Genomic DNA, 24,482 nt, shown 5'->3' on the forward strand with positions numbered 1-24,482 from the left:
GTCTCTGCCTCTCACCTCCCGCTCGCGAGCGGCCGACAGCAGCCCGCCCTTTGACGTTACAGGGTTTTCCTTGACACAAATCCTCCCGACAGCAGTTCCTCTGCTCGTCACACCGCCCGGTTTCCGCACACCAACAGCTGCCTCCCAAACCGGGGTCCCTGGGGTGGGGACAAGCTCCCCGGGGTGGGGACGAGCTGCCCAGGGTGACCTTGCTTGGGGTCCCATCCTGCACACTCGGCACAACCTGGGACGGGGCTGGAGTTATGCCAAAGTCCTGTTTTGAGCGAAGGCTGTTTACAGTAAAAATAAACACATCCTACAGTGTGTATCAAGGGTACCAGTGTCAGATAAATGAGCTCGTTCCAGGAGGTTAATGGCAGGGGGGTGCACGCCTGCTCCCCACGCTTGTGCAAACAGCCTGGAACACAGAGTTCAGATGAGATTTCAGGGGAGAAAAGGCTTTTTTTTCCCCTTTTCTAGTTGTGTTTTTGTTTGTTTGGTTGGTTTTTTTTTAATTAAAACGACAAAGTCGCAAATCAATAGAATGGTTGCAGACCTATCAATGATTATTCAAAACAAGCTCCTTAATCAGGCAGTAAATGATAACAGATTTTCTTAGCGTGGAGTTTTCCGAGGCAGGTTTGTTGGTAGCAAAGGAGGTTTGAGTGCCCGATACCGAGGCGGCAGCGTCCCAGCTGCACTGCTGAAGGTGCAGGCGAAGCTTTGGGGCTGCAAGTGGATTAATTGGTGCATCACGAGCCCTTGAATATTTGCTGATTCCTGCTCTGGAGCTGTTTTATTCTCACCAAGGAGCATCAGCATAAGGGAACTCTATAGCACAGGTTTCCTCCTTGTAGCAGGATCATACTGCACCACCTCTGCCACTTTACACCTTAAACTTTTTTCCCTTAAGCATGACTTTTGAACCAAATTCCAGAAGGTGTATTATTTTTTTAGATTGCAATGGAAGGCAATCAAGGAAAGTGAGAGCGTTTGAAAATCACCCCCCACCCTGAATCCTGGCATTTCTTGGATGAGTTACCAACCGGCCGGACCAGGCAGCGTGGGGTTGACATCTCGGGGTGACAGAGTGGGTTGACACCTCGGGGTGACCTCGCAGGGTGACAAAAGGGGGTGCCCAGGGTGCCGGGACAGGACTGGGCGCCGGGCACCTGCTGAAGCATCACCGCGCTGATCAGCTGCGATCGCTGTTACTAAACTTGGCACGGCAGCTGCCTACAACTTCAGCAGATGTTTCTAATTTTTAGCACAGTGGAAATTTCTTGAATCACTTTTAAACTCAGTTCCCAGGGAGGAAACCTCGAGTGACTCATCCCTCAGTGAAGCCATTGGCTCCACGGCCGATATTATCTGACGGACGAGCCCGCTGAAGCGTCCAGCTCACTTGTCTTCTCGCTCCCCTGTGCCAAAGCAGTCGTCCTGTGTGGATCAAGTGTCCTAAATACCGAAAGGGAGAGATTTGACCCACCCTTCCCTCCTTCCCTTCCTTCTCCCCCCATTCCCTGGGCTGTTGTCAGGGCAGGGAGCGCTCGCACAGCGGGGTGAGTCAGCGGCGATGGACTGGGGGTGATGTTCCAGCACCTCACCATCCTGCCTCCCAAATACTCTGCCCTGCTCTGCTGAAAGCCACCGCACCTTCACCATCCCTTTCTTATGGTAGAATTGGTCTGGGGAGGTGAATTTGGGGGGTCCTGTGTGCAGGGCCAGGGGGCGCAAGAGAGATGCTGCTGTTCCTAGTGCCCTTTTGCTGTCACCCACCCTGCAGGAAGCAAACCTTGGTTGGATGCGCAGAGTCCAGGGGCTAAATGATATCTCTATAAGTAGTGTCTCTATAAATTATGCCTCTGTAAATGATGTCTGTATAAAATGTATATGCGAGTGGGATGGAGTCTTGTATGGGGAGGGAACGGGTCTCACACAGTGGGATTTCTCTGCCACGTTTCTGTTGTTCCTTCAGGTTCTGCTCCACCCCAACAGCGGGGCTGCGGGGAAGGACGGCGACATCGAGACGCTGCGGCTGGCGCAGTACAAGGCGTTTTACACCACAGGTACCGTGTCCCGTGTAGAGATCGGAAAGTCTGGGGAAAAAAAAAAAAACAAACTTCTGGAATTCTTGGTTCCATGCAGATAACAGGTAAAAACCAACTCAGGCTAATTCAAGCCAGAGCAAAGCCAGGAAGGATGAGCACATGGCCCTTGTGTCTGTGTGATGGGGGGTTGGTGGCCTTGGAAGCACTTTCAGACCTTCAGCCGGACCCGGGATCCCAGAGCTGGGACACAGTGGGATTGGGTGAGGAACACAAAGGTGAGCCCTGGGCAGCCCGGGACTGCAGCGTTCTTCTCTCGTTTCCTCCCCAGGAGGGGCGATGGCTTGCGATGGCAGCGTCGGGCCAGCTCAGCATCACCAGCCACCCCTCATTTTCAATCTGGCTCGTGACATCCAGGAGCAGGAGCCTTTGGATGTGGCATCCAGAGAGTACCAGGCTGTGCTGCCTGCCATCAGCAGGGCTTATGCCCAGGCTCTGGAGGACATCGCCACGGACAACGTCTCCATTGCCGATTACTCCAAAGACGCGGCTGCCACCCCCTGTTGTAACGCCCAGCACGTGGCCTGCCGGTGCCACCAGCCCGCGACACACGCAGCCACCCTGGAGCATCACACGGGAAGAAGAGCAACACGGCTTTGTCTTTAAGCAAATAATCACTCAGGCTGCTCCTGTCCCTGGTCTGGTTTGTGTGAACGGGGCACTTGTGCTGGAGGAGAGGGACGGAGGCTGTGGGCACAGTGTCACAGTATCACAGTATGTTTGGGATTGGAAGGGACCTCAAAAGATCATCTAGTCCAATCCCCCTGCTGGAGCAGGAACACCTAGGTGAGGTCGCACAGAAACATGTCCAGGTGGGTTTTGAATGTCTCCAGAGAAGGAGGTGGCTAGTTGTGGGTCTGGGGAGGGTCCCCTTGGTGCAGAGCAGGACTGTCACCTCGGCAGCACGGCCACTGCTGTACCTGGTGGCACATGGAAGCAGACAGGGGTTTTGTAGGGCTCTTCAGCTGAGAAAGAGCAAAGGCTGGGATTAGGGGCAGGACAAGGGGTGATGGTTTCAAACTAAAGGAGCGAAGATTCAGGCGAAGCATGAGGAAGGAATTGTTGCCCCTGAGGGTGGTGAGAGCCTGGCCCAGGTTGCCCAGAGAGGTGGTGGATGAACCATCCCTGGAGACATCCCAGGCCAGGCTGGACGGGGCTCTGAGCAACCTGAGCTGGTGAAGATGTCCCTGCTCATGGACAGGGTTAGACCAGGTGAGCTTTGAAGGTCCCTCCCAACCCAAACCATTCTCTGATTCTATGATTGAAACCCTTTTGTGAGATCTGGCTTCGGGAGAGGATTCCTCTGGGCAATCTGCTTGGCTTTCCTCTAAAATGGACCTTACAGGAGCGGCCGGTGGGAGCGCAGGGGAGGACGGGGCCTCCGAGCAAATGTCCCTTCTGGTGCTGAGACCCTGGAAATGTGTAGCTGCAGAGAGAAACGTCCCGGCTGGCACAAGGTGAGGGCTCTGGGAAACGGAGCACCTGCCCCGCCAGCTCCCACAGGAGGCTTATTAATGGGGTTATGTTAATAACCTAGAGGAGGGGGTGAGACAGCTCTGGTGGGGCGGTTCTGGGCAGGTGCAAAGGCCAAACCGAAGGTGCAACTGAAACTTAAGAAACCAGCGGGATGTCTCAGCAGCTGGGCGGGGGTTTTCTGAAACAATTTTAGACTCCGATTTACGCACCGAGATCTTTCTGTGGACGAACCATACGTGGATTTGTGTGAACTTGGTCGGGTGGAAGCCACTGTCCTCGCAGCAGCCCCCCAAACCCACCCTCCCACGGATAAAACTTAATCAAGACTGACATGTTTAGGGCCCCAAAAAGAACAGCAGGACTGCCAGGGCCAGACCGTCACTTTATTCTCTCTTTAAACATAGCAAATGGCATCTAATATCACTGCAAAAATACTTTGCCTGGGTAAAACAGTATGTATATACTGTACAAAGACATAAGTTTAATATACCCCCCTAGACGTACATTTATACACATAAACCAGCATAAATTAGAAAAGGGACAAATGGGTATATAAAATTCTGGTTACATACAAATCTGATTAAATTAGCATTTACATTGTGGTTCTAACATATAGTTGGTTAAATATAACAATGTGCATACAGTACATTGACACCCCACCCAGACACGAATTAAAACAAGGAGCTGGTGGGGCCAGGTATTCACTTAAACGTATCAGAGGAAAAAGCAGTGGCCCACCTTGGATTTGATTTTTCTCTTGTCTTGGGGATTCACAAACGCATTCTTCGAAACTCCTGGCTTTTCCAAAGCACTTCCCAGCAGCTGGCCTAAGCGCGGATGTTTGCTTCTCATCATGACCTCTTCGCCTTGCCCGGCTGACCTCCACGGCACAAGATTATCTACCAAAATCAAAACAGAACGGCCTTACTTTTCCCAGCAACAGGCTGTGTTTCAAGTTGGTTTTACGCACATGGGAGGAGAAGGGGGAGGGATGTCCTGCAGTGTTTTACTTTCCATTCAGAGGCAGATTTGCGAGCGGTTTATTTATTTACTCTTCCCCCTCCCCAAATTTACAGTCCTGGGAACAGGAGCCATCTGGCTGGGTGATAAGTGTGTCCTGCCTCTGGCTGGGACTGGGCTGAGCAGGAATTCAATGACTGGGGGTGAAGTCCGTTTGTGTCACTAAGTACTCCCAAAAAATTCATCTCCTGGCATGGCAGGAGGGGAAAGGTGTATGTGCCATGCATCGCCGCGTCCCTCCGGGGTCTCCAGATGGAGCCCAGAGTTAAACATCTACACGTTAGACTGGATTAGGTGGGGAGGAAGCCAAGCCTAAGTATCAGCAAAACTTCTGAGTGAAAGAGCAAAGCAGGAGCACAACAAACAGGCAGCAGCGAGGACCCCGAACCGTTTCACATTGGCCACTTGTGCTGCGGGACGAGGCTGGAGACCTGTGCCAGCTCCTCCTCGGGATCTGTCTCTCCAAGGCTTCAGGACCATCCCTTGCCCAGTTTCGAGGCACATGTGTTGGCACTGGATTGCCTGTTTCCCAAAGGACACCAGATACGGACTGATAAGCTGGGCTTAATCCTGCAAGCCCCAGCTGCCCAAAATGCCGGTCTGAGCTACCACAGCAGGAGCTGCCGTGGGGAAGGAGAGGCTAGTCAGGTTCTACCAAACTTGCTCATCCCCCGTGAAATGTGATGAGGAGTAGAGCTTCACTGCACAATCTATGGCTTTTCCTCTGCAAACAGCCAACTGTTCAAAAAAATCACTTAAAATCATTAGTGTCTCATAGCCGCGCAACAGAATGAGCGAAACCGCATCCGGCAAACAGCGAGGAGGAACTTGGGCAAGCAGCGGTCCCATGGAGCTGGAGATGCGTCTGCAACCTGGTTGCTTAGAATCACAGAATCATTTTGGGTGGAAGAGACCCTCAAGATTGAGTCCAATGTTACCCACCCCTGGCACTGCCCCATGTCCCTGAGAACCTCATCTCTGTCTGTCCAACCCTCCAGGTTGACAGTGACTCCAGCACTGCCCTGGGCAGCCTGTTCCAATGCCCCACAGCCCTTTCTGGGAAAAACTGATGTGAAAGATGTTTTTAAAGCCTATCTGTGTACCAGTGAGGGGAAGCTGCCTTTGCGGAGCTGACCGCTGTCTGCAGTCCAGCCTGACTTAATGAAATGGCTCTTTGGATAACGCCTTCACATCAACTCTGGTCCCAACGCCAACAAGCTTCAGCGTGCAGCCAAATGCAGGACAGGTCATGTATGCCTAGAAATGCACCAGGCAATCTGCTGGAAGAAATCACCTTTCCTACTGAATCCCAGAAGTTTTAATAAGATTCCCTGGCTGCGTTCCTCCTGTCCACATGGGCCATCTTGCTTGCTGAATCCTGGAGGATTTATTTTGTCAAACCTCACCAAAACTGTTCGGACCGTGCCTCGGTGGGCAGAACCATGATCACAGCTCCCGAAAGTGGAGCGGGACGAGCGGTGCACACACCAACAGCTCCCGACAGCGCTGGAAACCTCCCCGGCACTGCAAAACCCACAGAGAAGTGGCAGCTGCTGGGGCAGGTCACCAGAAAACAGCCGTCATCGCCGCCACTGTTTGCAGCCAGAGCTGGGTTTGCTCTTCCCGTCCCTTCTCCTCACTGAGGCTCCAGCCTGTGTCCATCTCAGCAACACCCGAGTTCTTTCTGTGCAAGATCACCAGCAGAACTGAAAGCTCTTAATCCACCCCAGCGATGGAAGCAAGAGGCGTTCGCTGAACTTGTTTAACCTCGTGCAGCAGGATCCCTCGGCAGCCCTGGCACCGTCTGTAGCAACATCCACATTCGCTCTTCTTGAGGCCACTTTTTATGAGCCCTCCTTGGGCTTCTCATCTCTCCTCCGATCTGTCCCTCCTCCCGTTTAATGAAGAGGCAGTTTTCAACCATCAGCCACAGATTTGATGTTAGACTGAAGCTGCTTTTCCTCGCTCTGAACAGCTCTGAAGTCTTGCTTGAGGTCAGGGGAAGGCAAGATGTTTCAAAATGGAGAGGAACTGCTGGGTCTGAGCGCGGCTGTTTCTCCAGAAGGATGTCCAAGTTCAAAGCCATACTCGTGGCGTGGGCTGCGGGTGAATATTCCATTTTGTCACAAGTTTTGAGGTTTTTAAACGTCCTTTTTGTTGCACACTGGAAAACAAACAAAACCCTTCCCATGTTTCCGCAAAGCAGAACGCTGTCAAAACATTTTTGTTGGATAAGGTCAGGTTTTTCTCTCCCTCCTTCTCCGCGCAGAAGTGACCGATGCCTGAAACCCCCCTTGAACGCGTCACTGAGACCAAATATCTCAGTGCTGAGAAAACAGCGGAGTTCAGTGAAATTCAGAGCATCAAAACATCCCGAGCAGCAATCCCTGCGCCCTCGCGCCGCGGGAGCCAGCGCACCAGATGCAAAACACATCACCAGCCGCACCGGAGGGGCCAAAGCAAAGTCCCACCTGCGGAGACCCCACCTGGAAGCTCCGATTGCTAAACCGCCGCATCGGGGAGTATTTTTGGAAAGCGCCTTCCCTCCCACGCCACCTCCTCCCTAACGCTACACGTGTAAGCGGCTCTGGCAGGTTAATTACTTTGACAGATCAAAGCCTGTTTAACGAAGCTCCTGCTGTTGGACCATGGGGGTTTGGGGCGGATTTTTCCCAGCGGGAAGGCTCGTCCAGGAGCAGCGGGACTCCTGCTCGCTGGCATTTGCTTGTCCCCAAACCACACGTTTCAAGAGCAGATTCGGCAGAGGATTTTTCTCTGGCCTTGCTGCTCCTTCCAGGGACCTGGGGCCACCGGGTCCTCCATGGCCACAGGACTTTGACCAGAGTGGGGACATTTTAAGTATCTTCCTTGGGTAATGGAGAAGGACAACTGGAAAACTCTGGTTCTCCGTTTAGAACAGGTTATGTTACAGGTTACAAAAGAGAACTGGGCTAAGGTCGCTGTGATTTGAGCTGGATTTAGGCAGTGTTGTTTCAAAGGGAGTCACGAGCTAGTCATCTTTTATCTAAATAACGCTTTGCATCAGTTGACAGGGAAGTGCCTCACAAAGGTCGGCCTCAGCATATGGAACAAATCCCGGGATCCTGATAAAAGTCTTTGCTTCCTCCTCCCCTGGCAAAACTCCAACAGCAGGATATGTAAAAACGGAGCAAGGGATTGGAAAGTCTGCCAAGTGTACAACTTGAAATCCATGACAATACTCTGCTGAACGAATGCATTACTATTACAAAGACGCTGCTGATTACAACCAGATCACAGCACGGTACCAACATCTGTCCATTTAGGGGTTAGATGCTTGATAAATGCACGTGCAATAGGAAAGGGAGCCGGAGAGACACTGCCAGGCTTAGGTTAGATTTTAAAAAGCCAGTATCTTCTTCCAATGGTAACTGAAAAAGTGCCATATAAAATTCGTAAAACTGTTTAAAATTGTTATGCCTTTCATGTTTGTACTTGGAAAAGGAGTTTTCAGTTAGCTTGGAAATGAAGAGCCTGGTGAGGTTCAGGTGTGTCCCAGTTGCATTCTATAAACTAATACTACTGACTGTAAATGCAACCCGGAGTATTAAGGTTTTATTTCTAAACAATGGTATTGGTCAAATTACAGGTATTTCTGGTAATACTAGAAATCTGCACAGGGCACAAAGGTTAGATCTGGATCTGAATGCCATTCTGGATCAGCACTTAATTCAACAGGTTTGTTCAGATCCACCTCTGACTATTAGGGCTGATCATCTCTGCCCCATCCCCAGCTGCCACTTAGTGGTGGGTGTAATTTTCCTGGCACTGTCCCTATAACTTAATTAGTTATTTTAGGCTTCACAGTGAGCTGTGGGGGCAACAGTATCTCTTCTGTAAGAGGTTAATACTTTCTTCTTATCATGAGGGCTGAATTGCAGTTTTAGGGGTTCCGAATGCTCACAGGAGGAAACTCATTCTCGTCATCGAGACACACTGGTCCAGTTGCAAACTCATGCTCTGGGATAACCTCTCCTCGCAGGGCACCACCGTCCTCCGAGTAACCTGTCCAAGTGAAAACACAAAATGTTATGGAGAAACGGATGGAAGGAGTCTGGAAACAACCAGCAAAGACACTATTTTATCACCTTTTCAGCACAGAGCTGCTTTCTCCGGCTGTTTGGCAGATGTCTGGGGGACTGTGGAGAAGATGTCTCCAACAACACTAGAGATGAGGGAACGGGCTGCATGGGGCTCAAAATTTCCTCCACCTACCATGAACATAACCACCAACTTCAGAATAAGATCCACATCTGCACATGGACCTTTAGACTCAGGAATATAATGAGACAGTCACCCAGTCTTCTCCTGCAACAATTCAGTGCTGGCTTTGTTAGGGTGAGGTGTAACAGGTTTGGAAGAATCTGCAGTGATCTTGCCACAAAAAAATCGTGATATCTGACTTCTACACCCAGAGTTTCAGCTCCTGGAAACCAGCCCGGCAACAGCCGCCGCCTGACAAACGGTGAAGCTTGGATGTGGTCACCGCTCCACTGCCGAGCCCATTTGCAGTGCAAGGAGGCGCAGCACTGGCCAGGGGGCCAGGGAAGCAAAGCAGAACATTCCTGGCCTGTTTTGAGGGGCAGGAGATGAACTGGGTGAGCTCCAGAATCCTCCTGCTCCAGTCTGCACTGCACACGTGGTGTTTCTGGGTGAACCCTTGGAGGTTGGGGGACTTTCCACTTTGCCCCAGGTGGCTGTTTTGCTTCTGGCTGAGGAAGGGGCAGACGTGATGCTTACCTGGCATGGTCGAAGTTGAAGGCACTGAACTTTGTCTGGCTACTGTTGCTGCATAAGATTGAGGTAACGGAGGCTGAAGGTCGTTTTCTTTGTTCTCCTCCATCTTTCCTGAGCCAAGCAGACTGCACAGGAGCAAAAGAGGGGAAAAGAATTAGTCCCGGTCTTGACCATTCCTCCCCCAGCACCAGCTAAGACAAGCACATGCACCCACATCTCCTTGCAGCACATCACCCACCAGCATCCCAGCATCGCCTGCAGCCCCGCAGCGCTGCAGAGGAGAGCGTTGTGCTCTCCAAGGAAAGCAGGGGGGAAACAGAAGATAGGGAAAGCACCACTTGGACTAGAGGACAATGCTGGCACGGGAATAGAAGGGAACAGATTGACCACAAAAGCTTTAGGTTACAAAGGCAAACAGTGTTTCTAATCACAGAGGGGGCTCCAAAGGGCTTCCAACAGGAGTGGGCTAGATGGAAAAAGCAGCCCTGGCTAGTTCAGGATGGAGTTTGAGCAGAGATATAGTTATGATGTAACGTAACTCATGACCCAAGGGCCCTTTTCACTCCTCCGATGCTCAAAGGAACCCGCAGCCGGAGCCGGGCCGCTCGGGGCCGAGGGCAGCCGGAGCACGCTGGACAGCGCAGCTTTCAAGTGCCTTTTGTTTTGTGGCTTTTTAAACAACAACAACAAAAAAAACTGCTGGCATTTTCCTGGCTGTCGGCCACCTCCCGGCTTAGAGCACATGTTACATCCCACCCCACCCCAAAGGCTTCACATCTGGAGCCAAGTAGCCCAGATGTGGGGGGCGGGTTAGGGGGTGAGGTTACGTGCTTAATCGAATTTGCATACAAAGCGGAGAGCGGCGGGGAAGCCTCCGCTCTGGCACCGCACGCCTGCAGGCATGTCTGCCTGGGTTTGTGTTTAGGGAAGGCCCCCCGTTGCTCCACACCATCCTACCCCCAAAGTCAGGTCTCCAGCACCCAGTTGTGCCTGGAGAAGGTGCTGTGCTCTCCTGCCACCGCGGTGCTCAGCGCTGCACTGCTGGACGCATCTCCTAAGGAACCGCCTGCCCACCTCTCGAGGCTGAGATGCCCCACAGATGCCTGGGGATCTGAGATGTCTCTGCTCTCTCCTGCAAGAGCCCCATGTCCCCACCTGCTGATGTGGTTCCCACCCACGGCTGTTGGATCAGGTAGCTAAAATCACAAAGTCACTTCTAATGTTCTTGCTCCTACAGCTCGATTTTGTGCGTTCAGGTGAAATTTCCCTTCATGTTTTAAAAGATCAACCTCTGTATCAGATGTATCTGGAGGAACAGTTACCTGTGTTTCTTAATTAATACACACTCCCCTCCATCTTGCGGGTCCAAGTTATAGATATAGAGATGTCCATCTGATGTAGTCACCAAGAGCCGAGGCAGCTTCTGAATCCTAATGAGAAAAGCATCGTGAGCCCAGTCTGCTCGCACACAGACACAACACGCAGACACAGTACACACCCGCAACGTGGCTCGGGTGCAAGATAAGGGGCCAGGGTGGTGGTGTTGGGTAGAGATAGTTGTGTCTGCTCAAGGGCTGGTGTGGTCGAGGGGCTGCAGATGTTAATACGTACGTGGAAAGGGCACAGATGTTCCTTTGTCCGGAGATGTTGAGGCGGACGGTGGCAAAGGCTCGATCCTGGTTCATCATGCCCGATACCTGAGCAGGGAGGTAGTTGGTCGCAGCCTGGAACATCTTCCCCATGTAACCACTCCAGGTTGGAGGCTCTTCTGGCCGGCTGCGGGGGTCACAAAGCAGCGTCAGTGGGGCTACCGCCAGCAGCCATGACAGAACAGATCGGGAACAGCCAAAATGATCCTGATCTGACACGCGAAGGCTTTCTTTGGAGCACACGTTGTGCACCAGCGTAGCTGGATACGCGGGCAGGGGACAGTGGCAGCTCATAAACCCAGCACAGCCAGGAGATGGGATGCAGTTTGCAGCTTTCCCAAGGAGCAAGTCCCTCAGGACACAAAGCCAAAGAGACAGTTTGCAGCTGGTATTGCTCCTGGAGAGCACGGGGTGAGGAGATGGAGCCCAGCCGGCCATGGGGCAGGCGGGTTAACCCAGGCTCACCCCCTCACCTGTCAGTGAGATGCTCCAGTTTAAAGATGTGCACGGTCTCGGTGTTGCTGGAAGCGCAGAGGAACTGGGAATCCATGCTGAACACCAGGGAGCTGATGTTCACGTACCTGAGGCCAAGCAAAGACAGGACCGGTCAGTTCATGCTGTTCAAGGAATGGCTCGGCTTTGCTCACAGAGGACAGGAGCTCCCATTCAGTAGGTCCATTCCTGAAGGAATGGCTCTACTGCTCATATCTGGTGGAGCCTGCAGAAGGGCAGCAACAGCCCATCCCCACCTCTGAGACCTGGACTCTGCGCAAATGACTCAGTAGCTTCAAAGCACCCCCTTTGAGAGGGCAAGAGTTGGGCTGATAACTTTGGGGACTTCATTATTTCAAGTAAGAAACAAGGAAGGACAGTAAACGGACTGAATCTACCTCTGTTCTCTGCAATCGCCCTGTTCTGTAACACACTGAACTGAATCACTGAACTTGCCGGAGGCAGCTGGGCACAGTGTGGCCGTCTGGCACAGTGACATTTCTATCTGAGATACTTGCTCTTGTTTTCTTTCTGCAAAAGATGCCAAAGCCACCAGGATCTGACGTTGCCTCGTCCCTGTGTTTACATTTCTGCTTGGGGAGCCCTCTGTGTACTTGTCACCAACAGAAGAATGAACAGACCTTTTCATCCCTCGCCGGAATTCATAGAGCTTTTGCCCACCAGGAATGGAAAATACACGAATGACTGTGCCCTGCAAAAAATGCAAGATGGAAAGATCACGCAGGAGCTGGGCAAAGAGCGCCAGCCCTTCCTCTGACACACCCAGGAAACTCAGGCCGTGCAAAGGCCCCTCCAATTTGCCAGCCAGGATCGATTCAAACCCGATATGCTGGCCTCTTACGAGTCAGAGTCCTTTTATTGCCCCTCCTCTGCTGGCTGTGACCAAGAACAGGCAGCTCAGAGTCGTGCTCTCCGTGCCAGCGTGGGCAGAGGGCGCGGGCAGCGGGGAGGTGCTCGTGGAGGTGCACACTCACTTTTTCGGAAGCGCTTGCCAGCTTGGAGCCGGTGGAGTTGAAGGTGAGAGCAGCCAGAGGCCCGTCGTGGGCAGGGATGGTGCAGGCTGTTTTCTGTAGGGCAGAAGGTAACGTGAGTGCAAAGCGACACGTTGCTCCCCAGCCCGTGTCAGGGCATTCCCTGCAGATACGGATTCGTGGGATCGTGTCGCACTTGTCATATCCCTTCAACATCCTCAGCAGTTATTTCTGCCCTGCCTTGAGCTCAGCCCTCACCTGTTAGAGCCAGCGTGATTACAGAAAGCTCATTGCAGGGGCAGAGGTCCCCAGCTCCACACCTTTCCAGGCTGCGGGATTGTGATTGTGCCCTCTCCAAAATCTGGCATTTCTCTGTGCAGAGCCAGAGCTGCTTTCCCTGCAATTCTCCTGGCTGCACAGCAAATCCTGCCGCAGAGCCACCACCGTGACGCCTGCGGGGAGCCCAGGCCCTCGCTGGTACCTCTGGCAGCAGCCGCAGCGTTTTCCCCCACGCTCTGCTCCTCCCCTGCTGCAGATCTGCAGCACGTACAGAGCCACAGCATTATGTAACCCACAGCATCCACAGCAGATCATCGTGACCCAGCCAGGGACACATTTCCTCAGGGGGCGCTTTGGACACCTCGCCCTCTTCGTGACTTAAAGTCCAGCATCCCTCCCAACCCACGAGCTGGCAAAGGGGCTGCTCCAGGTCCTGAGCTGCACCCAGAGCAGCTCCAACCCACCCTGGTCACATCAGTCACACGCAATACGCTGCTGCATCCTCTATAGGAACCCCATATAGAACCCCTGTGCCAGTGGCCTTTGGGCTGTGGGGTAACAGGTCACGTTTCCCTTAATATCCTGTCCTGGGAGGTGGATGTCCTGATTTCAAAGAGGCGTCCAAGCAAGGGGGATGGGGAGCGTGCCAGCCTCACGCAATTCCCTCGCAGCCAAGCTCGGTGAAGTGTATTTATTCATCCCTCCCAAAGGCCCTGTTGGCTTTGCTGTGGTTCTGTTTGTTTTCAGTCCCTGCCGGTATCCAAACGGGCGAGCTTCACACTTACCAAAGTATTTCCATCGTAAAGCGCGATCTCTCCGCTGGGCGCACTGCCGGGATAAGCCAAGTAGGAGTTGGCGTGGTTGATCGAGAGAGCGCACAGACCTGGCAAGGCGAGAAGGACGCAGCTGAGGTTGTTTGTCGCTGGAGGATGGAAAGCAGAAAGGCGGCCACAGACACGGTGGGGGGTTCAGGCTCTGTCTCATTTTGGGGCAGCGTTCGGCACCGCTGCGCGCTGGCAATGCCTCGGCCGTGGGGACACCTGCTGGCATGGGACAGTACGGCTGCCACCGTCCTCCCCAAAACCCTGCTCAGAAGGAGCCCAGCTCCTGCTTTTGGGTAAGGTCTTGGCTTCTCCCCCTTCACCACCCACTTTGAGAAGGTGCACGAACCACAGCAGGGGACAGCTGAGTCAGAGTTCACAGAGCTCATGCCCAGGCACATCTGGGCACCTCCAGATGTGCGCAGGGTGTGGGTGCCGGGTCAGAAGCTCCGATGAGCAGCGGTTGTGGGGCTGGGCAGCGCCGTTTCCTTTTTCTCTCAACAGAAAAGGGAAGCAGAGACGGGCAAAGCAAACACCACAGTTGTACAAGGAGTTTCTGGCTGACAAGGAACCTGAACGTAGCTAAGTTTTAACCACAGGAGGAATTGTCCCCCATAACAGCCATCTGGTTTTATGCCAACAAGAGTATAAAGGTTCTCAAACATCCCTTTCAAAGTGAGCAGGAATTACGGGATGAGACAGGGATGGATGGATGTGTCCATCCGCTCGGCCCCCAGGTGACCTCGGAAAAGAGCATCTTCCTGCCTCTCATTTCTGCCGCTGTCTCAGCACCCACCCCGGTGAATCGTGTCACACGCACACGGGTCTCGCTTCCTGCACCACGTCCCCACAGTCCTCCCAAACCCGACTCAAGGCTTCAGCATGACCCGAGTTTCCTGGCCCCCACCGGGGGTCCCACCTTGTCCCTCGTGCGGGGGAAGCCGCGGGGTTAAAGGCTGCGGAGGACGCTGCCAGACACCCCAAACGTGCACGTCCGTACACAGGGACGCGCACACACATGCTGTGCAACCCGCCGTGTCAGGACACGGCTCTGGCCCGGGGAAGGATCGGCTGGAGCTCTCGTTTTAGGTCATTGTTTATAACTAAACAAAGAGACCGCGGCAGAGCCAGGAGCTGCAGGATCGGCCAGAGGCCCCAGGGATCCGTTCGCCATCAATCAATCAGAGGCATTGACATCATGCGCACACCGGGGAGAAGAGGCGAGGCAGCAGCAAAGTGCAGGCGAGCAAAAGGCACCCGAAGAGGAAGGGATGGGAGGAAGGCAGAGAGAACCCAGAGACTCCGCTCATGATGAGCAAGGGTATCTTTTCAGGGTGGTTTTCCCCCAGCCCGGGCAGCATGAGGGGACGAGCGCAGCCCTTTCTCTAAGCGGGGGATCTGGAGAGCGCTGGAGCTAAACAAAGCAAGTTCTGAGTGGCTGGAGTGAGTCACCCGCTGCCTCTGCTCCCGCCTGCCTGGGAGAGGCGGCCGGGAAGCCAGGCCAGGGGAAAACACAGATGCGAGTGTTGTGGGCTGACCTCAGGGCCCAACAAAGAACAAGGATCACAAGGGACACGGGCAGCCTTTGAAGATGCTCCTCTGCTCTCAGTGGCTTCACAGTCCCGGTGAGGGTTGGTGCACACAGCAGCAAGCTGGCTCTGCTCAGGATGGCACCTCTGGAAGTGCCGCATCACAGGTGGATTCTTTCAGCAGCATGGAAAAGAATGCATTGGAGGAGCCTGGTCTTGCCCCAGAGCCAGCAGGTCCTGTCGGAGCTGGGGCTTGGGGGGGAGCCACAGGAGGTGGTTTCCAAAGCTACGGTTGTCTCCAAGATGTGCACCCATGCGTGAGCGCTGCACCCCCCTCGGTGCAAATCCTGCCCCTGACATGAGCCACATGGAAAACAACACACTTGAGCACACATGAAAAACATGTGTGGGGTTTTTTCTTCTCCTGCACAGAGGAGGCTGGAGCGAGAGACAGGTCCTGGCCAGAACAGGGATCCCACTGCAACTGCCCGGTGGGCGCACAGCAAATCCCGGTCCTTATTGTGTCCTTGGCGCGCGCTTTGGGGGGTATCACACTTACTGTGTGCTCCTACACCCCCTCACCACTGATCCCCGCTCCGAAGAGGGTTGTGCAAAGAGCAGTGAGGCTGGTGTGCCCACGACACGCTGGCCTCGGGGTCACGCGTGGAACCAAAGCAGATGGCCCAGGGACAGAGGTAGCAGGCGCAGCACAGCACTTGTCACTCAGCTCGTTGCAATGACAGCTGCTGCGGTAAAAGGGTTTTAAAAAAAAAAATCAAGCCCATATGAAGCCTTGTGATCCGCAGCAGCTTTGTCCTGGCCCGGCGAGCGCTGATTGCTGTCGCTCTTAAACCACAACCTGATCACCCAGCCCCACTGCAGAACAGCTCCAGGCCTGGGTATTCCTGCCCTTCCTGCCGCTGCCGGGCTTTTTTTTTTAACTTTAATTATATTTGCAGTATTTAGTATGTTTAATCCACATGGAGAAGCCATCTGTTGAGACCTGAAGTAGGTCAGGGGAGCTGCCGGAAGAGCGGCCCTCGAAAGCCCCGGAGTGTGAGCACATCGGTGACTTCTCCATCAACCCGTGTGACGACGCTGCAGCTGGGACCGGCCGGGCTGTCACAGCGGCAGCGCTGCCGCGGGCGCTCGGCCAAGCTTCCCTCTCCGCAGCTCAAAATAGCTCCTCTCCCAGGAGCAGGAAAGCCGGATTCGCAGAGAGGATCCGCTCTGCAGCCACCTGCCCTGCCCCTCGGGTCTGCAGCACGCGCGGAATAATAGCGGGGCAGCCCAGGAACTCCCTGGCAGGGACTCAGCGCTGTGCCGGCTGCGTTTGCTGCTCCAGGTGATCCTCACAGCGCTGAGCACTTTGGGAGCTGAGCCAAAGCTTGTCAGTGATCACAGGAGCTTTCTACCTTGGCGTTACGTCCATGGGCAAGAGAGAACCTCAGGTGTGCGGGAATGCAGAGCTCGGCTGGAGCTTTGGTCTGGGGAGCAGAGACAGCACGGGAACCTCTGACTGCAGGACATGGTGAAGGAAGGAGCCCCTCAGGGAGAGTGTCAGGTTGTTATATGTGGAGGGAAGCTACAGTCCTGGCCTGCCTTACAGCTTCCTGGTTGTGAAACAGAGTAAAGGCCAATTGTGGGAAGCTGTGAGCTGCACAGACATCCCGTGCAAGGACAGGAAGGGATTGAACCTGGGAGGTGAAGTCAAACCACGCTGACCATTTCTGCTCTGTTGGTGCATTTGCTCAGCACAAGGCAGGGTTTTGCCCTGCACAAGGCAGGGTTTTGCTCAGCACAGAGCAGGGTTTTGCTCAGCACAAGGCAGGGTTTTGCTCAGGACAAGGCAGGGTTTTGCTCAGCACAAGGCAGGGTTTTGCTCAGGACAAGGCAGGGTTTTGCTCAGTACAGAGCAGAGTTTTGCTCAGGACAAGGCAGGGTTTTGCTCAGCACAGGGCAGGGTTTTGCTCAGGACAAGGCAGGGTTTTGCTCAGTACAGAGCTGAGTTTTGCTCAGGACAAGGCAGGGTTTTGCTCAGTACAGAGCAGAGTTTTGCTCAGGACAAGGCAGGGTTTTGCTCAGCACAGGGCAGGGTTTTGCTCAGCACAGGGCAGGGTTTTGCTCAGCACAAGGCAGGGTTTCTGCTCTCCCAAGCCCAGCTGACTGCTTCCATGTATTTCTGGCTCCTCGATGCTGAATTAGGATCCACAAACCACAGTCTGGTTTAAATTCTCACATGAGTGTTGTGGCTCTGCAAAGCTCCTGCAGAGCTGCTCTCTGCCTTTCCCATGCTTACCTGTTGGATTTGGAGGCGTATCCAGAATAGTCTTCAAAAGCTTCATGTCCTTAATGTTATGGATGTAAATTGACTCCTCCAGGCAAACGACCAGCCTCTGCAAGGACACAAGGGGCATGCATGAACCTCACTAGCACAGGCACATCTTTGCTGTCAGAGAAAACTCAACGGGAATTTCTCACGCGCTGAAACGTAACAGAAACACGATCTCTTCTGCTTCCCCATCCCCTCTCACTGAACAGCCTTTGATTTTGTATGACTCTGCTTTTGAGAGCTGCCTGTGCCTGGCCTTGGGTAGAAAGCAGATAAAACATCTGTTGCTTCTCTGTGACTCTAAGAGCTGATTTTCCACAAGCCCAGGCCCCAGGAACAAGAAGATACATCAGCGTTACACCTCAGCTGCTGGGCCTGGATTGCCATCCATTCCAACCTGAACTTTTCTTTGCGGTTCTTTTCATATCAATTTACTTTTTGATCATAAAGACCAGGCAGCAGAGAGGCTGCCAGTCCTGCCAGTCAGCATCCCTACAGATGGGATTATATGTCCCTTGCCCCAACTTCTTCCTGACTTGGGAGTGAACATTTAGGTGACGTGCCTCCCACTGCTGCTAAACCTACTGCATCCGCTCAGCAAATTAATGTTTCTTTTTCCGTTTGGCATCAGCAGGCAAGAATCTGCTTTATGTGCCCTGAGCTGTGCAGCGGAATTGCATAAAAACCGAGTTGGGAAACATTTGTTCAGCGGCAGTGACAGTGGTTAGCGTTTCACAGCGAGTATTTACACCACCTCGGCAGATGGGCAGGGTATTTCCAAGTTCATGTGCTTGTAGCTCTTGTGCCGAATTCCTCAGGAACACCCACCCGCTCGCCGCTATGGGAGGAGCTGCCAAGCGATGGGAGGAAAGGCAGAAAGGAAAAAGGAATCTGAATGTTATAACCTCAGCATTGGGCCGTCGTCTCCGTGACCGCTCAGCTTTGTTTCCCAGCTTGGTCCAGAGCTCTGTGTGTTCCCACAAAGGCATTTTGGGGGGGGTGGGATTTGGGCTTTGGATCTGTCTGAAGGGTTGTGCTTTCTAAGTCCACCTACGTTTAGTGCCAAGTGTCCAGAAGTGCTGAAAACCTCCCAATAAAACCATAAGGCCAGACTCCATCCATCCTGAAGCTGGAGCACCCAAATCCATGTCCAGGAAGCCTCCACCTCTTTAGAAATGAGGCCAGTTATTTAGTATCTAAATGCGGATCTTAGTCACTAACTTGAAACACCCACATTAGAAAACCTTCGCCTTGCTCCACCATTACTCTCGGATCAAACTCTTTCCCACTTCTATTCCTGCTAACCACAGCATCTGGGGCTGTGTCAGAGCCATTCTGCATTTCCAGGAAGACTTTGCCTTTTCTACAGTAACAGGCACCAACTTTCTAGCGGAGACCGTCAGAGCTGTATTTATACAGCTGATTTCGGCAAAGCCACCACGTGCTTTCCCAGAACTCCAAAACGCGCTGCTGTTGATGGGACAGGTGTAGGGAGGTTTCCAGATGATGGCAAAACAGCCAGAGCGAGATATGTTGGCACTGACAGGGACAAAATCCAGGGAAGCGATGGGGTGGGAAGTGAGCAGGTGAAGAAGCTCCCCAGGAGCTGGGGAGGGCAGGTTCCTCACTTTGAGACAAATCCTGATCTACCTTAACACACTCCAGAGTTATAATGGAACCTGAAACCAAGAATTCCCACAGCTCAGCGACAACCGAGGGACCCGTTCGTTTGCACAATGAGGATTTCCCCCAGAGAGGTCAAACTGAAACACGCACCAGTTGTTTGAGACCTGTTCCTGGTCTCCTTGCCGCTGTTTTCCTGTGTTAATGCCTTGTATGGGATTTGGCTTTCTGTGGACTTTTAATGAGTGCAGCTTTCACACAGAAGCCCAGGCAAGGGACTCAGAGGTCACAGCACAAGCAGAACCCAAGTGCCACCGGTTTAGATCTTGAATGTACATTGAAACACCGGTTTCTCTTCTATATACCCAAGTACCTGTAGCATCTTTTGATCTCTCCAGGTTTGTCTGGAGTCGAGGATTTGAACCCAAGCTCATAAAGCAGCCAAGGAACACAGATGCACGGCTGGGCCTGTGCATCATCTTCAAGCAATATCCAGCACAGCACATGGGGAAAAGCCTGAACTTATTTTATTCTCATACTAATCTCCTAGAGCTGCTAAGCAGAACCTCCCAGTTTATTTTTATACATATACATCTATCTGCAATCCAAAGGAAGTCCTTATTTTGCCAGCTCCGTCGTAGGCTTAAGTGGAAAAAAATCAATTTAGGCCAGATTTAATTGTAGGACAGGAACTTCTGGTCAAACACAGTTTTACTGGAAACTCAACCCAGAGTTTCCTTATGGGAGAGCTTTACTGCAGGACTCGGTGTTGCTAACTGAGGAGAGGCTGATTATATGCAATTACACAGACTGCTTATTTCTTCATTGTAAAACGTCCTCTGCTTCTTATGGCATATATTTTGAAAATAATTACGGACGAGAAGAAAAGATGACTTAAAATCCTCCAAAAGGGCTCAGGGGTTCAGGAGGCTGTGTCAGTTCAGGGAATAACACTCTAAAAGCCTCCTTCTAAGTGGCCTGAATGTTTTCTACACCTTTAAATATAAAACCAAGCTGCTAGCAGTACTGGAGAAGCAGCCTTTCGCCTCATGCACGGAGTTCAAGTTACTCCTGGGTTTTGTTACCGACTTTGAAGGTCTCATTTGCAACCAATGTGGCAGAGGTGGGACTGAAGTCAGGATGTGGAATCCCGGGGAGGGAGGAAGATGAAAAGGTGGTTTTTTGGCAGAGCTGCGTGCTGAATAAGCAAGAAGGCAGACAACAAAAAGCCTTTGTGTACCTGCTAGGAACACAAGGACTTAGCTTCGTTTGACCGAAGCAAACAGTTGCAGTAGATCCACAGCCCTCCTGCTCCTTTGTCAGAGGTCACCGAGCCTGAAGTGGAGCGGGTCAGAGAGGACAAGAACCGACCCCTCCAGCCCCATGTCTCTGTCCCTGTGCAAACCCACCCAGGCAGCAGGTTCCCAGCTGCAAAGTCAACACCAGCAAAGAGCCAGAGTGGGACAAGCCTGCCCAACCCACCTCCCCGGCTTCTTACCTGACGGTTCAGCCGGATGGACAGTATGTTACTGGAATAGCTGTAGTTGCAGATCTCTGTCCCTTTCTTGAAGTGGTACACATTCATTTGCTGTGGCTTGGCATGACTGACCACAACCACAAGGCTGCTGGAGAACAGACGTTCCACGATGTAAACATCTGGGATTTCATCTGGGAACAGAAGGAAGGAAAGACAGAGTCTTTAGCTTGGCTTATGGCTGGTTTCTTTGCAGCAACCAGTGACACTCGGAAGGGAATCGGGTCGGAAGACTCAGTGTGAACGTGTTCAACATCTGCTTTTCTTAAAAAATTTCTCATACCTGGCACAAAGTGTTTAGGTCAGAGCAGGAAGGAGTTAATGAACTTTCCCCTGAAGGCAGAATTTAAGTCAGTCCCCTTTGACAGTGCTGTCAGGGCCCTCCAGCTGAAGCTAATCCTTGGTCCTCCAGCTGTAGTTAATCCTTGGGAAGGGAATATAAAAAGGAGGAGCTCAGCTATGGGAGAAGAGGATCAGCTTAGTTGGGGCCTTTCCTGGAGGGGTGTGAGCAAGCTGGGACTTTCTGAGGTAAGGAACAAGTTGTGTGTAACTCACTGTTTATTCTCCATGGTGCCTTATTTCTCCCAGTCTCCTTGGGGAATGCCGCTCTGTTTAATCCCTCCCTGTCTCTGGGGCTGTGATGAGCTCTGGTGTGTCTTGCAGAGACCATGTTTGGGACACCTCCTGTTGTGTGGAGGAGGTGCCGTTGCAATGGTCCTGGGGGAGCTCTACCTAAATCATCAGGGGCTGTGACTTGTAGTGTTGATAGTCATGAATGGTGGCCAGTGCTTGGGTTGTCCTGCACTGCTCCTGTCACCTCTGGAGTGTCACCAGCAGGGATCTGTTTCTCTTTGACCCTTGGTCTGACTCTGGGGGCAATCAAAAATCCTAAGTACTTTTGAAATATGTCTCTGGCTTGTTGCTGTATAGCAGCTGAGCTGCTCTGGGGGATTAAAGAAGAAAGGAACCTGGACTCTGTGCCAGATAATGCAGCTCTGTCTGGTTGCCAAGGCTCCCTTCATGGCCAGCAGGGAGAGTGTAGCATCTTGGGTCCATCTCAGCTGAAACACTTCTGGCTGTGGTGTGACCCAGACCAGAGTACATGCTCTGTGAGGCCTGTCTTGTTTTGGGCTATGAAGCCATTGCATGCTGCTCTGAGCACAGCTAATAGCTGAAAGCCTGCTGTGAATGACCTTCTTACATGGAAAACCTGTTAAAAACATCTTGCTTGTAAATACCACATTGGGCTAAAAGCCTGTGAGTTATCCAGCATCCGTGCTGGGAGTCTGCACTCTCCTGTCTGCAGATCTGAAACTTCCTAGTGCTGAATTACCTCTGAGCGCTGGTTTATAGGAGAAACTGCTGCTGTCAAACTGACAATAGTGAGAAATAAGCTGGACTCTAAACTTGAGGGGCTCCTTCAACTTTGAAGGTATTGCTGGCTGTTCAGAAGCTTCTCCAAGGCTGCAGCTTGCTCTGAAAGCTGCTGTGCACCAGGCAATAACCAGAACTGTCCCTCTCTTGATGTGTGGGTACAGCAGAAACAGATGCCACATGTGTGGTGGCATTGAGCAGGATCAGCCCCTCCAGGCAAACTGAAGTGCAGTACCACAGGTAAAGTCTGTCAGCTCATATTCCACCGCAGTGAAACAGGAGACTTACTGCTTTCATGGACCTGGTCCAGTTGCTCCACAGAACTTAAGGAGAAAAGCCTGTATCCAGTTGTGGTTCCAATTGCCAGGGAGCTGCAAAGACAAGACAAAATGCTTGTTAGCTTAGATCTTGTGGCCTCCAGGTGACAGCAAGAGAGTCCCTGCATGCAGAGGAAAGGTGTCATTTCTGGCACAGTGATCCATGAAGGCAAGACTTCAGTTTCTACTCTCAACCTAAAGTATGGAAGGTGACAAACCCAAGAATCCTGAGGTAGCCTGTAGAAGAACACTGATTTCTGTGGGCTGTGGGAGCTTTGCTCTTGCTAGCAGCAGTGTGTGCAGGCATGTAATGTGAGGCACAGCCATGCCAAGCACTGGCTCTGCTCTGTTCCAGATATAGCAACCAGCAGCATCTCAGTCTTAAATCAGCAGCTGGCCCAGAATACCAACGCAGAGCGTTTGTGGCAGTGACCAGTGGGTTCACGTCAGCACCACATTGCTGCCCATCAAAATGCTCTTTGTTTTAGACACAGTAAGCGCAGAGGTAACGCTATTGCCAGGTGTGAGTGGTGTCTGTGATTCTTATCTCATAGCCTGTGACCTGATCTCGGCTCTGGACTGTGGAGTCGCTTCTGCTGGATGGTTGTTGTCCCACTTGGAAATGGTTCTCAAATGATCAGTTTGGAAGCAGGTGAAACACAGGGAAGGGTGAGAGGCTCCCAGAAAACCCTCTGTCCTGGGATGGTTCTTTAGCACCGGCTGCTCACACAGAGCAACTGAGTCCTGGGCAACCGGGCCACTGACAGAGTGGCCACAGGTCAGGGGACAAAACCCCTGGGCAAAGTGACTTCTCCAGCCATCCGAAAACGCTCCCCTAGCTGCTGAGGGGGGGAAAACGGCGATTCCTCTAAATTTGCTGCTTCCCTTGGGCTCCCAAAGACCCAACATGGGGCACCGGAGGGTGTTTATGGGGAGCCAGGTGCCCCCCAAGACGGGGCCGAGGGATCCCCCAGGGCTTGGAAGGGAGCGAAGAGCCTCCTCCGGGGGTCACTCCCGTAGGGCCGGCCCCGCTCCGAGCCGTCCGGCCCCGCCCGGCCACCGCCGCGCTGCCGTCGCTTCCCCCCTCGCCCCGCGGCTCCCGCCCCGCTTACGTGCAGTCCTGGTTGTAGGAGAAGCAGCTGAGCACCGCGGGCCCCCCCGGGGCCTCGGCCGCGGCCTCCATGGAGCGGGCGCGGCGGCTCGGCCCGCTCCGGCCCCCGCGCCGGCCCCGGCCCGCTCCGCCGCGCAGGCAGCGGCCAGGGGCGGTGCCGCTTCCCATTGGTCGGAGGGGCCGCGCCATCTGCGGATGGACGCGCGGTTTAACCTATCCGCGAGAGGCGGATGAGACGGCCCCGCCTCCAGGTTCAGCGGAGCCGGCTGCGATTGGCTGGCGGCGGTGAACAGCTGTGCGTGGCCACGTGGTGATGTTGTGGTTGCATCAGACGAGCGCGGGCAGCTGTTGGGGAGGGGGGAGCACATCTGGGGGACAGGGCACATCTGGGGGGGCTCATCGCTGCCTGCAGTGGCTTGAGCGGCGTGACAACCTGGAAAAGGGTTGTCTTGCCGAGGGGGACATGGCGACAAGTGGCTGCGGGGGGAGCCGGGTCTGGTTTGGGGAAGCGCTGTGAGGCGCTGGGGCGTGGGAGGGTCCGGTGATGCGGGAAAAGTGACGATGGCACCGCTGAGTCGCTGACCAGAAAGCAAGACAACCCTCCTCTCTGCCTCCTTGGCTAAATGAGTCTTGGAAGCATCGAGTTTTTCCCGTTTTCACAACATTTACCCTCTAAACTTACAGCGTTTGTGCACAGAACAGCTTCATTCATGTGATTAATGCCACTGCTACCTTGTGGGGTCAAATCTACTGCAGCAAATACAAAGAAAAACAAACCCCAGAGCCAGCCGTTAAATGACAAATGTTCTAGAAGCCAGTACAATGACATTAACAGTGCACAGAAACACAGGAGTAGAGCCTGCAAAACCCCTAATTAGATGAGTAATCCTCATGTGAGTGCTGAAGTCATTGGGCCTCGATCACTTGATGTGCACCACAGGACTTTTGGAAAAAGAGCCACATGTAATACCATCCAAATGAGGCAGATTCCATGTGGACACATATCTGCCTAGATTAATCCCCCTTTGCAGCACGAGGGCCTTGGAGTG

The 24,482-nt window shown here is 53.0% G+C and overlaps 2 protein-coding genes across 10 annotated transcripts in view; one reads left to right on the forward strand and one right to left on the reverse strand.

Moving 5' to 3' along the window:
* The window catches only part of ARSG (arylsulfatase G), a 39,181-nt gene extending 35,699 nt beyond the window's left edge, over positions 1 to 3,482 (forward strand). For 5 of the 6 annotated variants that reach the window (XM_080356325.1, XM_080356324.1, XM_080356323.1 and 2 more), the window contains exons 11-12: positions 1,979 to 2,069; positions 2,380 to 3,482. In XM_080356325.1, coding sequence (XP_080212451.1) covers positions 1,979 to 2,069; positions 2,380 to 2,714 — 426 coding nt within the window. In that variant the 3' untranslated portion in view covers positions 2,715 to 3,482. Of the gene's footprint in view, positions 1 to 1,978; positions 2,070 to 2,148; positions 2,286 to 2,379 lie in introns of those variants that run through there. The other variant, XM_080356328.1, reaches the window with a different exon arrangement.
* WIPI1 (WD repeat domain, phosphoinositide interacting 1) lies at positions 1,961 to 23,559 on the reverse strand. Of its 4 annotated transcripts, none has more exons than XR_013923056.1 (14): positions 23,435 to 23,559; positions 22,294 to 22,376; positions 20,596 to 20,765; positions 17,442 to 17,538; positions 13,578 to 13,675; positions 12,517 to 12,609; positions 12,163 to 12,233; positions 11,503 to 11,610; positions 10,992 to 11,156; positions 10,703 to 10,810; positions 9,384 to 9,505; positions 8,548 to 8,648; positions 4,323 to 4,483; positions 1,961 to 2,099 (listed from the first exon to the last, which is right to left on the reverse strand). XR_013923056.1 is itself a non-coding variant. In XM_080356322.1 (13 exons), the coding sequence occupies exons 1-13, from the start codon at positions 23,503 to 23,505 to the stop codon at positions 4,436 to 4,438; spliced, it is 1,335 nt and encodes a 444-aa protein (XP_080212448.1). In that variant the 5' UTR covers positions 23,506 to 23,559; the 3' UTR covers positions 3,775 to 4,435. The 4 variants fall into 4 exon arrangements, 1 of the variants encoding a protein (XP_080212448.1); XR_013923058.1 differs by lacking the exon at positions 1,961 to 2,099 and adding an exon at positions 5,899 to 6,768 and having other exon boundaries at positions 3,765 to 4,483; XR_013923057.1 differs by lacking the exons at positions 1,961 to 2,099; positions 22,294 to 22,376; positions 23,435 to 23,559 and adding exons at positions 5,899 to 6,768; positions 20,915 to 21,018 and having other exon boundaries at positions 3,764 to 4,483.
* Positions 23,560 to 24,482: the final 923 nt, after the last annotated feature.

The sequence above is a fragment of the Nesoenas mayeri genome (assembly GCF_963082525.1).
Source record: "Nesoenas mayeri genome assembly, chromosome: 19".
NCBI classification, from domain to species: Eukaryota; Metazoa; Chordata; class Aves; order Columbiformes; family Columbidae; genus Nesoenas; species Nesoenas mayeri.